The following is a 13,408-nucleotide window of genomic DNA, read 5'->3' on the forward strand; positions in this document are numbered from 1 at the left end:
GAATTTAAACGCAGCTTATGCTTAAAATTAATGAACAAAGCTTATTTTTGTTTTGGAATCACATTCCTTTCCTTGAACTCATGTTGAGGCACACGTGTGGCATCTCAAAGTAGAATCGAGTGCCTGTCTCAGTCCATACATCTCTATCTAAGGGTCAATTTCACGCACCCTCATTTCAACATCAGCTAACCTGCAAAATGATTCATATATACCTAGTAAAAAATATAAATAAGAAATAAAGATAAACAATTTAAAATATTATATAAATCAGACACCATAATCATCATATTATATTTTATGATTTTTTAAACCAGGATCGATAATAAATATTTATGTTTGATAAAATTTTATTAAGAATGAAAATACTATAAAATTTAATATATTAATTATACCAAATATTATATCTTTAATGAAATGATTTAAATTTTTTAACCTATATTCTTATAGACACTTTTAAAGATGCATATATTTTACTCCTTTTGGTTGGTGGGTTGTTGGTAACTCTTGGGGTTAGGAAAGGGAGCATGTGGTGTTCCCTAATTGTCTATAAGATATTGTAGCCATCGTCTCCACCTTGAACCATCCGAACATTTCTTTGGTTTCTTGTTAACACCTACCAAATTATAGTTTTTTTAATAATATCTTTTTTATGCACATTACTCAAGAGGAACACATTTGTATTTTATTAATAATTAATTTGTTCAATAAATTAAAAAGAGTAAATTGGGTTGCATTAACTAGTTTGTTTTTTATTTCATCTAAACTGCTGCTGATAAACCCTTGTCTTTTTAGTTTATTTGTAAACACTAAACAAAATTGAGTACAATTTTTATTTACATAGTAGTATATACTTTATATTTTGACCTTTTTTTATCTTTTGGCTGGCTTAAGAAATAAAGTCAAGAAGAATTTTAGAACAAAAAGGGGCTTAAATTAAAGTAGATACGACATTTGCACACATTTTGGTAGGTTATTATAGTACACATCTTCAAAGCTGTGTTTAAAAAAGGTACACATATCTAGATCCATATTTGTAGGAGTAATGACTATAACTCTTCTTTCCAGATCTTATGTGTATATGGATATTCGTACTCATTACCTATAATTAATTATCGGATTAACAAATGCACTATAATTTTAATGTTTTTCTTTATTGCTATCTTAAATGAACATTGAAAGTAGTAAAATAAGAAAAAGTATATTGACATTTCATGATATGGTGTACTAATAAATCTAAAATAGATAGCTGACAAATAAAATTATAAAGTTGAAATCAAATGAGTACCTATGCTTTTGGAAATTATTTATTTTCATATATTTTTTTCTATCATTTTCTTTAATATTGATTAAAACTTCTTTGTTTATATATTTATATAAATAATTAAAATTTTATCTATAAAACAATATCTAATATTTTAAGCATTTAACCCTGTTATTTATGGACAAACATATTTGCCCATCTACACAATAATTTTTTTAATTATTATTATTATTTGAATTTAATTATACTTTTTGTTTAATTTTAAATGACTTGACTTAAGACTACGTACGAACATTAACTTTGCTATTTTTTAATAAAAAATGATATTCTAATATTTTAAAAAATAATATTAATATAATTATGTTTATTGAAACTCAAACCTAAAATCACAAATTAAGCTGAAGTAACCTGATGCAAATTCATATAACGTCTTTTTAGATATTAACAACATATGTTACTTAAAAATCAAATGAACTAATATAAAATTTTGCCTAAAAAACGTTACAAGTTCTAAATTTTCATTTTTCTTAGAATGAGATAAATATAATTTTTTAATAAATGTTTTTAAAATTTGACAGATTTTTCTGCTTTGAAATAAACATTGTCCCTTCTCAATTTTTTTATTGCTTAAGATTAGTATTATTTAAAGACAATTCTTATCTAAGAGTTGTATAGTAAGAATATAGTAATAAATTAAGCAATGCATATTTTTTAGGTTAATAATTAGAGAATTATTCATTATGTATGAAAAAAATCTTTAGTGAGAGACTCATTCATTATATTTAAATGTGTTACTTTGGTCAGATATAAATTAAATTAAATGAAAAAATAATATAATTAAAAAATTATTCTTATAAAAATAACTATTTTGAATCATTAATAAATTTTAAATCTATAATATAATATAATTATTATGCCCATTAATATATTTGGTCAACTTTTAAGGATACGTTTGGATTTTAGTTATGAATTTTAAAACCATGATATAAGTGTATGAAAAAAATTACGCGTTAGTTAAAAATATCGAGATATTTTTTTTTGTATTTTTTATTCACATTATGATTTAAGGTTTTTTAACGATAATCCAAGCACAAGCTAAGTTGAAATTGTAAGATAATACAAAACTGATTCATTTAATACAAAAATATATTTATTAGAGAAATTTCACAACCTTTCGTGTCAGTAAAGGTGAAATTTCCCAACATGGCCTCGGGCTGGCACGTGCAAGTTAGCACAGAGTATAATTAATAAATCTGATTCTGATTTTATAATCTTTATTTCTTAAATTAAAAAATGTCAACGTCATGTTTTTAATATATTCTTATTTATAACTTTATTATTAATTAAAATTTATAAAATGATATAGACCTCATTAATTATTTAATGTTTTATTCATGATGTTATATTTTCCAAAAAAAAATAATTAATAAGTCCTACGTTCTTTTTCTATCCATTAAATCAGCATACTGCGAATAGAAAAATAGAAGAAAAGGGAAAGTGAACAATTGGGAATATTAAAATCCTCGTATGTTGACAATTTTGGAATTCAATTGTAAGCTAACTTGTATTTTAATTAACACTTTAGACGCCAAACTATTCATTTTTGTCCTTTGAAAGAGAGATAGAGGTAAGTGAGATATTAGATTTAAAATAAAATTTTGTTAACGAGTGTCTGATTAAAAAATTAAAAGCAATTTTTTTTATTAAAAATCATATATTTATTTTAAAAACTACCTTTAATTTCTTAATAAATGTGCTTAATATTTATCATAAAAAATATATGTGTGTTATGGTACTCTTAAAATTATTTATGAGCATCGTACTCAACACATTTAAACCAATAAAAAATAAATGTGTTAAAGTTAAAAAAATTATTATATATAATTTATTTAAAATTATATTATTTATATTATTGTATATATTTGATCTCTTATTTTATTTTTTTATATTTTTATAAATTTTTAGTTTTAAATAAAATATAATAAATATATTTTTATATTCTTAATTCTATTATTATTAATATTTAATTATTATATTAATATATTATATTATAATTATTTTTATTTATAATAAATAAAATTGCTTAAATAGAAATTATATTTTGTTTTAAAAATAAAAAAATGATAAAAAATGATAAAAAATTAAATATACAATATATATATAATAATAATAATAATAATAAGATTATGTAATAAATAATATAATTTTAAATAAATTATATATAATTTTTTTAAAAACTTAACATATATTTATTTTTTATTAGTCTAAATTTTTTGAATAGGATACCCATAAAAATTTGTTAGGGTACCACAGAATTTATCTAAAAATTATTAAAAACTAAAAATTCATGGGTACCAAAAATAATGTTTGTTACGGAATTATAATTTTCTATTATCTTAAATATTAAAAGGTATTTATATTTTTTAAAATAAATTATTAACTTATTATTTCTTAATATAAAATTAAAATGATAAATCAATAACTGTACAGAACGCACGGGTGGAACTTGTGGCAGGATCTAGCCAAAATCAATTTGAAGAACAGAGAAAAACAGAAGATACGATCACAGTGACGTTGAAAGCGGGGACAGGAGAAGCAGCTACAAATCGGAAAAAAAAAAACAACGAGAAAATCGAAAGCATTCACAAAAGGAAAAGGAAAAAATGAAAAGACCTGCGTTTGTCCCGACGTGTCTTTCGAGGAATAGACGCGATAGTCTTTGCCGTTTATCAACTCACGACAAACTCCGTTTATTATCAGAACTTTCATCACTGCCATCACCCTCACTCTATTTGTTAAAGCCTCCACATCATAACCGTCCACTTATGCTGATCCATTATTAATGCAACATTTTAAATTTTTATATGGATTTTTGTTAACGCCAGCGGTTATTGTTGATTTTGAAATCAACACCCAAGTCCAGTGGTTTCCTTCACTCTTTTTATAAGTTTTCCTGACAAATTAAGATAAATTATTAAACATAATTGATATATTAATTTTTGGAAAATTATTCATATTGTTCTAAATTTGTCTTTAATTAAAGTCAAATTCTGTTATTATATTAATTATTAAGAAGTTCAAAATTAACAATAAATAAAAATATGTGAAAAGAATAAATATTTCTAAAATTTAATAAAAATCTTACATTAAGAACTAACAATTTAAAAAAATCTTATAAAAAATTGTACAAGATTTGTTTAAATAACAAATAATTTTACTTAATTAAAGACTATTCAACTAGTCATAAGAGATCTCCTCAGGAATGTTCCTTAAAAAATATATTGAATGAGATTTTGAAATTTTAATTTTATGCCCACAAAAAAATCAAAGTTTTTTTTTTTCAAGTTGTTATCATTTATGCTAACTTGCATTGACAAAAAAAATTATTTTTAAATATCTAAAATGTAGAAAATAAAAAAAGGAGTGAGAACACATGTTTTTTCCGGACGAAGTCATCAGAGAGTCTTGATTTTACATTTTAAAAAATAAATTCTATGATAATAAGAATTCTTTATAATTATTTTATTATTACAAATAATTTTTTAAAATTTATTATTTTTATTAATATGATAATATGTGATTAAATAATATTATAATGATATATTATCATTTCAATAAATTTTAATTAAATTATAATATATTAAATAAATTTTAAAATGTTTTAAAAAAAATTAATTTTATCCCTGGGGAGTCAGAGAAACTCATTAATTATAATTATTTTAAATTTGTATTGTTTTAATCTAACAGGTTGAAGAATGGTGTAGGGTACGGGGCTCATCCGCATAGGATAACCACCCGTCTCCAACAGTGATAATACAGTGACGTTTTAAGGGAAAGAGTAATTGGCAGCATTCCATTTCCATAAGAAGCTCCGCTAGGGAACTGCATATTTAAAAAGAAAACGAGAAAAGAGTGCCATATTCGCGTACTCATTAAATTATTATTCCTTCTTTGCGGTCGTTGGTGCAAAAACCAGAACACAACACTTTCAATTTTCTAGGGTTTTTGCTTCCATCACCTTCTCCAATGGCTGCTTCCTCTCTCCTCAGATCTGCGCTTCTCGCTCCCTCTCGCTCCGACTTCTCACCTTCCTCTTCCGATCGCTTCAAGGTCTCTTCCTTGTTGTGTTCTTCTTTTGCGTCACTGATTCCCTAGCGTTCTTCAGTTTTCACATTTTACATTTTGTTTTCTGTTTTTCCTGCATTTTCTCGAAAAATATATTGGAAAGCTTGACACTGGACTGTGATATGATGTGTTTCGATTCGTGCTCTTTTTTTTTTTTTTTTTTTTGGTTTGGCCCTCGGATTATGAACTTGGTTTTGGATTTGGTTTGGTCACTCTGAAGACCAGCACTTTTTTCTGATTCTCTCACTTTTTCGGTTTAATGGAATTTGTTGTTGCATTTTCTAGGAAAGCAAGCGGAGATTTTGCAGCGTTTTTGTTTTACTTATTTATTTATGTTTTTTTTATTGTTTTGTTTAGCTCTCAAAGTTTGGTTTTGAATTTGGTGGAAACCTCTGGTTGCTTAGAAATCAGGGTAGGAGAGAAAAAGTTATGGCGTTTTTTTTGTTTTTTTTGAAAAATAATTTGCTTGTGAATCTTTGATTGTTAAGAAGAGTTTCCTTCATATAGTTTACACGCTTAATTTTCTGGGCAGTTCTGGGTTAGTGCGTTCATTTGGTTGTGTTTTCTCGATGTTACATCTTGTTAATGTATTTATATGTATGATTCAGGTGTTTTGCGATGCCTCAAGTTGTAGTTTAAAATCTAAGGGATTACAGAACAGCATATTTGGAACTTCAATTCCTTGTGAATCATTAGTCTTTCGGTTGAGTAGCCCAAACTTTTTAATTTAGTGCCCTTCCTGTGCCTGTTTCTGTTCCTTTAATAGTATGTGGTTTTACTATTTGTGGTTTTGATGTATATGTATTTGTATTTGTATTTGAACAGAAACTGCAATGCCCGTAGCATTCAGCCTGTTAAAGCCACAGCAACGGAAATCCCTCTCCCCACACAGAGTAAGAATAGTACTACTATTGTGTTTGGATTTGGGTGATTTGCGAACAATTTTTAGATTCTAACTCATGGCTGATCTTGGTCTGTTTAGAATCAAGGAGCACTGGGAAGACAAGGGTTGGAATAAATGGTAACTATCTTTATGTGAGAGCTCTCTGTTGTGTCTACTTAGAGTATTCTATTTTATTGTACACTTCCAATTTTGCTCCAAATACTTCATCATAGTCAACTAATTACTTTAAACTTCTCCTTCCATTACATTTTCTTTTTCATTTTAACTAGGTTTTATTTAGGATGCATTAGTCACTTTATTTGGAACTCATAGTCAGAATTGCTCAACTTTTTACATTCAAAGTTCAGCATATAACTATGATATGTTTAAAGTTTTTTGGTAAGATTCCTTCAACTTTCTAATTGCTTAGATGAAATTGGTAGCCTCCTCATTACAGGTAATGTTTCATGAATGTAATCAAACATAATAAGAGGATAGTCCTCCTCTGGGGATCACATGGTTTAATTGACTAGAATGTGTATTCTTTAACTTGAGAGAAAGATTTCAAACAGTGTTTTGTGAAATCCATATTTTATGGAAGGATCTGTGCTAAATGTTCACAGGTAGCTTGCATAATCCAATTATGAATGATAAACAAAAGTAGAATATGAGTTTTTCAACTTATGTACTAGTTGGACTTAAGAACTTGCAAATCAGTTTACCTTAGTGAGCCTGAAATAACTATTAAAGAATCTAATGTAATTATGTAGAAAGTGAAAACTTTGTTTTGAAATGTGATTCATAGAATTTTCAGCTTATCTTAAAAAAAAAGTACTTAATGCTGAAATGTGCAGGTTTTGGTAGAATTGGAAGGTTGGTGTTACGTGTTGCTACTTCCCGGGATGATATTGATGTTGTTGCAATTAATGATCCTTTTGTTGATGCCAAATATATGGTATGGACATGCAATACCTTAATGTTTTTGCTTATAGTATATTATGTTCATGGTTTGGATGTTGCACTGATTTAGACTATATTAAATCTGTTTTTTGTTGCATGTGTTTTAATGTATACATACGGTGATATGTACATCTATCTCAATTCTTTGTTGATTTGTCTTTGGTGTTGCCATAACGTTAAAGATTTAAATTTATATTAGTATACTGCCCTGATCTTGGATGCTTACCATGTTCCCCCAGTCTGCAGTGACATGATTTTATGATGTATCTTTTATGCTAATTCAATTAAGATGGGATGTTCTGCAACTATAGTCTATGCTGTTTATGTCTCTTGCCTTTTGTGGTATTGTACATATCTTGGGATTTATTTAGATTATATTGTTTTTCCCTGAAGCCGTCTTTTACCTTACCTGAAGTCATGTCTAACTTCAGAAAGATCCAAATTGATTCTCTTTGCAAAAATATCCCAAACAAAGGAACTTTTTAATATTTCCACAATTATCTTCCTTGTTTTGGTGCATAATAAGGGGACTTTATAAGTTGCCTAAACCTCATCCTTTTATTATGAAAAATAGCAATACTCTTTTAATTAAAATGACATGTAGAATAGTGATAGAGTTTAAGAGTGACAAAGTCTTGCCAGAAGAAGGTTGTGTGACATTTGTTGGTGACACAGACATAGATGCTGATATTTTTCTAGGTTGATGATGGTTTACTTAGAAGAGATAGTTATGATGGTTTTGGACTACATCAAGGGGGCATGTGCACTCAAACTCTTTTATTTATTTGTTTATTTATTGTATTATTATTGTTGTTGCTGTTGTTGTTATTTTATCTTTTTGTTTGAGTGTTTAGATTTTATCATAGAATTCGGTGTGTTTATTGTGATGCACTTGTACTCCAACTTTTCAATGAATCATCTTTTGTTTTGTTTTCTCTAATTGTTTTATGTACTCTTTTTAATTCATTTATTGTGGGATGCTTGGTTTTTGGCCTATGTTCAATTTATGCTCTTTTTAATTGTAGTACTCTATTTATATTATGCAGCATGCTTACATTTTGCTTTATCGTTTAATCTTTTCTCTTGTAGGCTTACATGTTTAAGTATGATTCTACTCACGGTCCATTCAAGGGGACCATTAAAGTTTTGGACGACTCTACTTTGGAAATTAATGGGAAGCAGGTTAAAGTTGTGAGCAAAAGGTATCATGAGTAGAGCTCTAATAATTAAATTGGATGTTAACAATGTTACTGGTGTACATCATTTGCGAAGGTGTTAAAAGAGTGCTAAAAGAACTGGTTTAACATCACAATTATTTTTTTAATGTATTCAGAGATCCTGCGGAGATCCCATGGAGTGATTTTGGGGCTGATTATGTCATTGAGTCTTCAGGAGTTTTTACAACATTGGACAAAGCTTCATCACATTTGAAGGTATTTCAATTACCTGTGTATTTAAGTTGTATTCCTCTCTCTCTCGTTTATCTCTTCTTCCCCTTTGTCTTACTTTCTCCTGCTTCAAATCTTAATTCTATCCTTTTCTTTTTACACTGTAGGGTGGTGCCAAGAAAGTTGTAATATCAGCTCCATCTGCTGATGCACCAATGTTTGTGGTAGGAGTTAACGAGAAGACGTACAATCCAAACATGGACATTGTTTCCAATGCAAGCTGTACAACTAACTGTCTTGCTCCTCTTGCCAAGGTTTGATTGCATTGTATAGTTCCAGACTTTATTGAACTGAAGCCTTTCTCTATAATGAGAATACTTAATGTCTTAGTGACTTAGTGTATAGTTTGATGGTGTTAAAGCCTGTTAACTTAAAGGTTTAATGGCAGCTCCTCTTCCTTAAAGGGCAAGGAAAATTACATGGCTAAAAAAATCTTACTGCTTTTGAAACAAATCCTTGAAGGGGGGCCCCTGGTAACTTTATATGATGTGTCTATATAATAAGACATGAAATATACTGTTTTGCTCTATTAATTACATTGCCACACTTTTCCTCTTGACCATTCTTTTCTTCTGCGATAGATCCTGGATTAATTTTTGCCAGGAGGTGTGATAAAACCAAAACTGAGCTAATAGGATCATAAAATTCATAGAAAATTAGTTCATTATCAAGAATCAATAATATCTCTTGAAATATATGGAATCAAATTATTAGAGAGAAACTGACTTAATGGAGTTAATGCTGGTCTATCTGAATTTGTAAGCCATTTTCCAAAAAATGTGGCTCATCTGTCCCATATTTCCTATTGGAAACTTGTGTAGATCTCTAACCATGTTTAAATTGTTCAACAGGTGGTTCATGAAGAGTTTGGTATAGTTGAAGGTTTGATGACAACTGTGCATGCAACAACAGGTCTCTTTTGCAAACTTGTTAATTATATTCTCTGATTTCTTTTACTTGTGGATTTTAAGCATCCATATATGTTCACATCTGGCATTGAATACATACATTTTTTTTTCTTTGCTCAGCAACACAAAAGACTGTAGATGGCCCTTCTATGAAGGATTGGCGAGGGGGAAGAGGGGCTGGTCAAAATATAATTCCAAGTTCAACTGGTGCTGCAAAGGTAAGAGACAAATGAACACAGATTTTATGCTTACTATTTTCCATATAGATAGGTTTATGAAATTGGTTTGTTATGTTAAACCACAGGCTGTTGGGAAAGTTCTTCCTGATCTAAATGGAAAACTCACTGGGATGGCATTCCGTGTGCCTACTCCTAATGTTTCTGTTGTAGACTTGACATGTCGGCTTAAGAAGAATGCTTCCTATGAAGATGTTAAAGCAGCAATAAAGTATGTCTACTGCAGTTTTGCTCTGGCTTTTATATCCTTGTTTGGATTGTTCTGTAATAAACCTTTGGTTGATTTCTATGTCTTTTCTATGGTGAACAATGAAGGTATGCTTCAGAGGGACCTTTGAAAGGAATTCTTGGGTACATAGAAGAGGATGTTGTCTCCAATGACTTTGTTGGTGATTCAAGGTGAATTATAGTTTGTTATTTTACCTTTAAAATTAGAACTTCGGTGAATTATTTTTCTGGTTGGAAAGTTATAAACTCATGATCATGAGAAAGGTTGTTTAAATTGAGTTCCAAGGTTGGAAGGGGGTCTTGGATCATAGGATCAGTGGATCTTAACATGACTTGTTAAGAGTCAACTAGAATATAGGAATATATTTAAATGCATATCTATATGAACTGAAAATAGCATAGTTTAAACTTAAACTAGAATGCAGAAATATATTTAATTACATATCTATATTTAAATAGATATTTAAAATACATACACACCTAGGATTTAATTAAACTTAAACTAAAGTTTTTGACAAAATAAAAGCAACGCATAATAAAACTAAAGCATCAGAGAAAATAGTCCAACACTTTAACCTATACATCTAACAAATCATTCAAGTTCTTATCACAATAATCATTCTCCATGTTGTCTTAGTCTTGCATCATCTTCCACATTTCATAACATGTTCACCCTCAACAATCTCAAGCTCATTGAAATTAGGAATCTCCAAATCATCAAGAGATGCCATGGCAACATAACCATCAACATCTTTTTTCATTGGAAGCAGGTCTTCTTTGTTTGGAAGATCAAAATCCATATCCAAATCCCAAGTTTCAACACTCCACTATCCAATCATAATTAGAATAAAGATTTTCCAGATCATATTCATTTGCTTTCCTAGCTTTTTCTTGTCCAATTTAGAATTGGTCACCCAGAAGACAAAGGACTTTCTCTTCTTAAAAAAGACTTAATGTTTTAAAAATGTTTACGTCCTTTTTTTGCCCTTAAAATGACCCTGTTTTTAGTATTTTCAAGGGTAAAATAGTCTTTTTCCTCAATTTTCAGAACATGACCTAATCCCACATTTTCCTTCCTCTCTTCTCTCTTTGATGCTCCCTTCTCTTATCTCCATCTCCGTCTCTGTTTTTAGCGGGCATGTCTCTGTCTTTGTTTTGAGGGTGGCTCCTTTCTCTCTTCTCTGTCTCTGTTTTACAACAATTGGAAATACATGACCTAACCCCACTTTTTGGCCACATTTTTCTTCTCCCTCCTCTCATCTCTCATCTCGGTCTTTGTTCCGCTGCCATAAAATTATGGCGGATGCCATGGCAGTCAAAATATGTATATGTATATATATATAATATTCATCATATTGAATATCAACTGCCTTTTAGTTTGCTGTATTGTGTTTGACATTATGTACTGTATTTCTTTACAAACTATCTTAACAATGTCCTTTATCATCTTAAACACCTTATCAACTCTTCTAGAGATGTGATAAGTGTCAATAGTTTAGTACAAGCTTCCTTCTAAAATAAAGTTCTTTTAGGACTATTTATCAAGAAGTTTAGTATGGTCTTCCTTCTCTTGTTAATCCACCCATCTGTCATAATGGGCATCTTGTTTTCATCTAATAAACTTTATGTTCCTCCAAAGCTTGTTTGGTAGATTCAACCTTTAGTTTCAAATATTTGGCTCCAATCTGATGGTGGTAGTAAGGTGGTTTAAATCCTTGACTAGCAACTAATCCAAGCATCATAAATTCCTCACTGGTTGCTACATTGAAAGGAATAGCATTGTTGTGTAAACAGAAGGCGGCAATTCCTTGGCATGGTTCCACTTTCAAGCAACAGTTTTCTTTGAAATATTTACAATGGTCTCTTTTTCCTTTTTTTTTTTTCCCTCTCGTTCAGCATCAACGTTACTTGCTTGTCTTATATGTTCCTTTGACTTTATCAAACTTCCATGCAATGAGGGGATACAATTGCCCACATTTCCTTTTGAACTTCACTACTAACATCCTTTTGGGTTCTAGCCAAATAATTCTTCAAGCTGTAAATCCCTTTCCATTGATGACCTCACAATATTTGCACTTAATTTTTCTTATTCTCCATGTTTTCATCCCACATCAGTATATTTTAGCTTTTTTTCACTGCCACTAACCCAACTAGAAACAGCCTTATTAATTCTGCCAACAATACCACCATTACAATCTGTTGCAGTCTTTGTTAACCCAAAAAACAGAAGTACACAAACATGACCACAGCAAAGTGAGGGAATAATACAGCAAGCCTGAATGCAGCAACAATAGAGAACACAACAACAAACAGGGAGGGAGAAGCAGAACACAAACCACAAGTTGCAGTACGCCAGGAACGCTGAACTAATTGGATTTTCATAAGAGTGTTAGGGGAAAGGGTTTCCTTGGGTATAATCCATGTACAGACGACAGAGGGAGAAGTGAAGTCTTTTAAATCAAGCTGCCTGAAAATTAGGGACTTTTAAAAAATGGGTCCGCAACCTGACTGCTTCAGATGTGGATTCGTTTGGAGCATGCTGCTCCAATGATTCACGCATTGATCCGGTGCTCCAGTCCAATTCCGTAGGGAAACTGTGCCAGAGTGGTGCGCCACTTGCGAAAGGGATAAAAAAACATTGAGTTGTGTGATTCAATGCACCATAGCATGTGCATAACACATTTACTTCCACTTGTGCTAAAACAGATTTTTAATTTGCATTAAGATAAAATAAATTAGACCTGAACCTTCATTTATCTTTTCCTTTGCTGTTAGAATTTTCTTGTTAACATCTTCAATTTAAAACGTTCCTTTTTGACAGGTCAAGTATCTTTGATGCGAAGGCTGGCATTGCGCTCAGTGCTTACTTTGTTAAGCTTGTTTCGTGGTATGACAACGAGTGGGGTTACAGGTATGTGTTGCATATATAAACTAATACATGCAAGCACAGACAAGTAGGGCATTTTTAGAAGCAGAACTTGATGCTGATCCCTTTCTTTTTTTTTGAACCATCTGCGTTGCAGCAACCGAGTGTTGGACCTTATAGAGCACATGGCACTGGTGGGAGCTCAAAATTGAACACCAATGTTGCGTCCATTGTTGCTGATGTTGAAATTCTTGTTGAGTTAGGTTAAATGTTAGTAACTGCTTAGGTTTTCAGATTTTGGTTTTGATCTGATTTTGATAAGATGTGAGGTTAAATGATCTCATCATGTACACTGAAAATAAAATGATAAAGGACATTCTAATAGTTACACAATTTGGAATTATCAGGAATGAATTTTACATCCCTTTAAAACGCTCGACATTTTAAGGGTATAAACGCAAAAGCTCCTTTTAAGAACAATTCAATACCATCA

General features: G+C 30.1%; 1 protein-coding gene across 1 annotated transcript; it reads left to right on the forward strand.

Moving 5' to 3' along the window:
• The first annotated feature begins 5,150 nt into the window (after nucleotides 1–5,150).
• Nucleotides 5,151–13,408, forward strand: LOC113853914 (glyceraldehyde-3-phosphate dehydrogenase GAPCP1, chloroplastic-like). Its single transcript, XM_027484618.1, has 14 exons — nucleotides 5,151–5,371; nucleotides 5,995–6,089; nucleotides 6,212–6,279; nucleotides 6,369–6,407; nucleotides 7,124–7,224; nucleotides 8,319–8,431; nucleotides 8,563–8,662; nucleotides 8,785–8,931; nucleotides 9,529–9,589; nucleotides 9,706–9,803; nucleotides 9,890–10,032; nucleotides 10,137–10,220; nucleotides 12,871–12,960; nucleotides 13,073–13,408. Exons 1-14 carry the CDS (start codon nucleotides 5,288–5,290, stop codon nucleotides 13,125–13,127), a joined length of 1,278 nt encoding a protein of 425 aa, XP_027340419.1. The 5' UTR covers nucleotides 5,151–5,287; the 3' UTR covers nucleotides 13,128–13,408.

The sequence above is a fragment of the Abrus precatorius genome, unplaced genomic scaffold (genome assembly GCF_003935025.1).
Source record: "Abrus precatorius isolate BTA unplaced genomic scaffold, Abrus_2018 Scaffold11, whole genome shotgun sequence".
Classification (NCBI taxonomy): Eukaryota; Viridiplantae; Streptophyta; class Magnoliopsida; order Fabales; family Fabaceae; genus Abrus; species Abrus precatorius.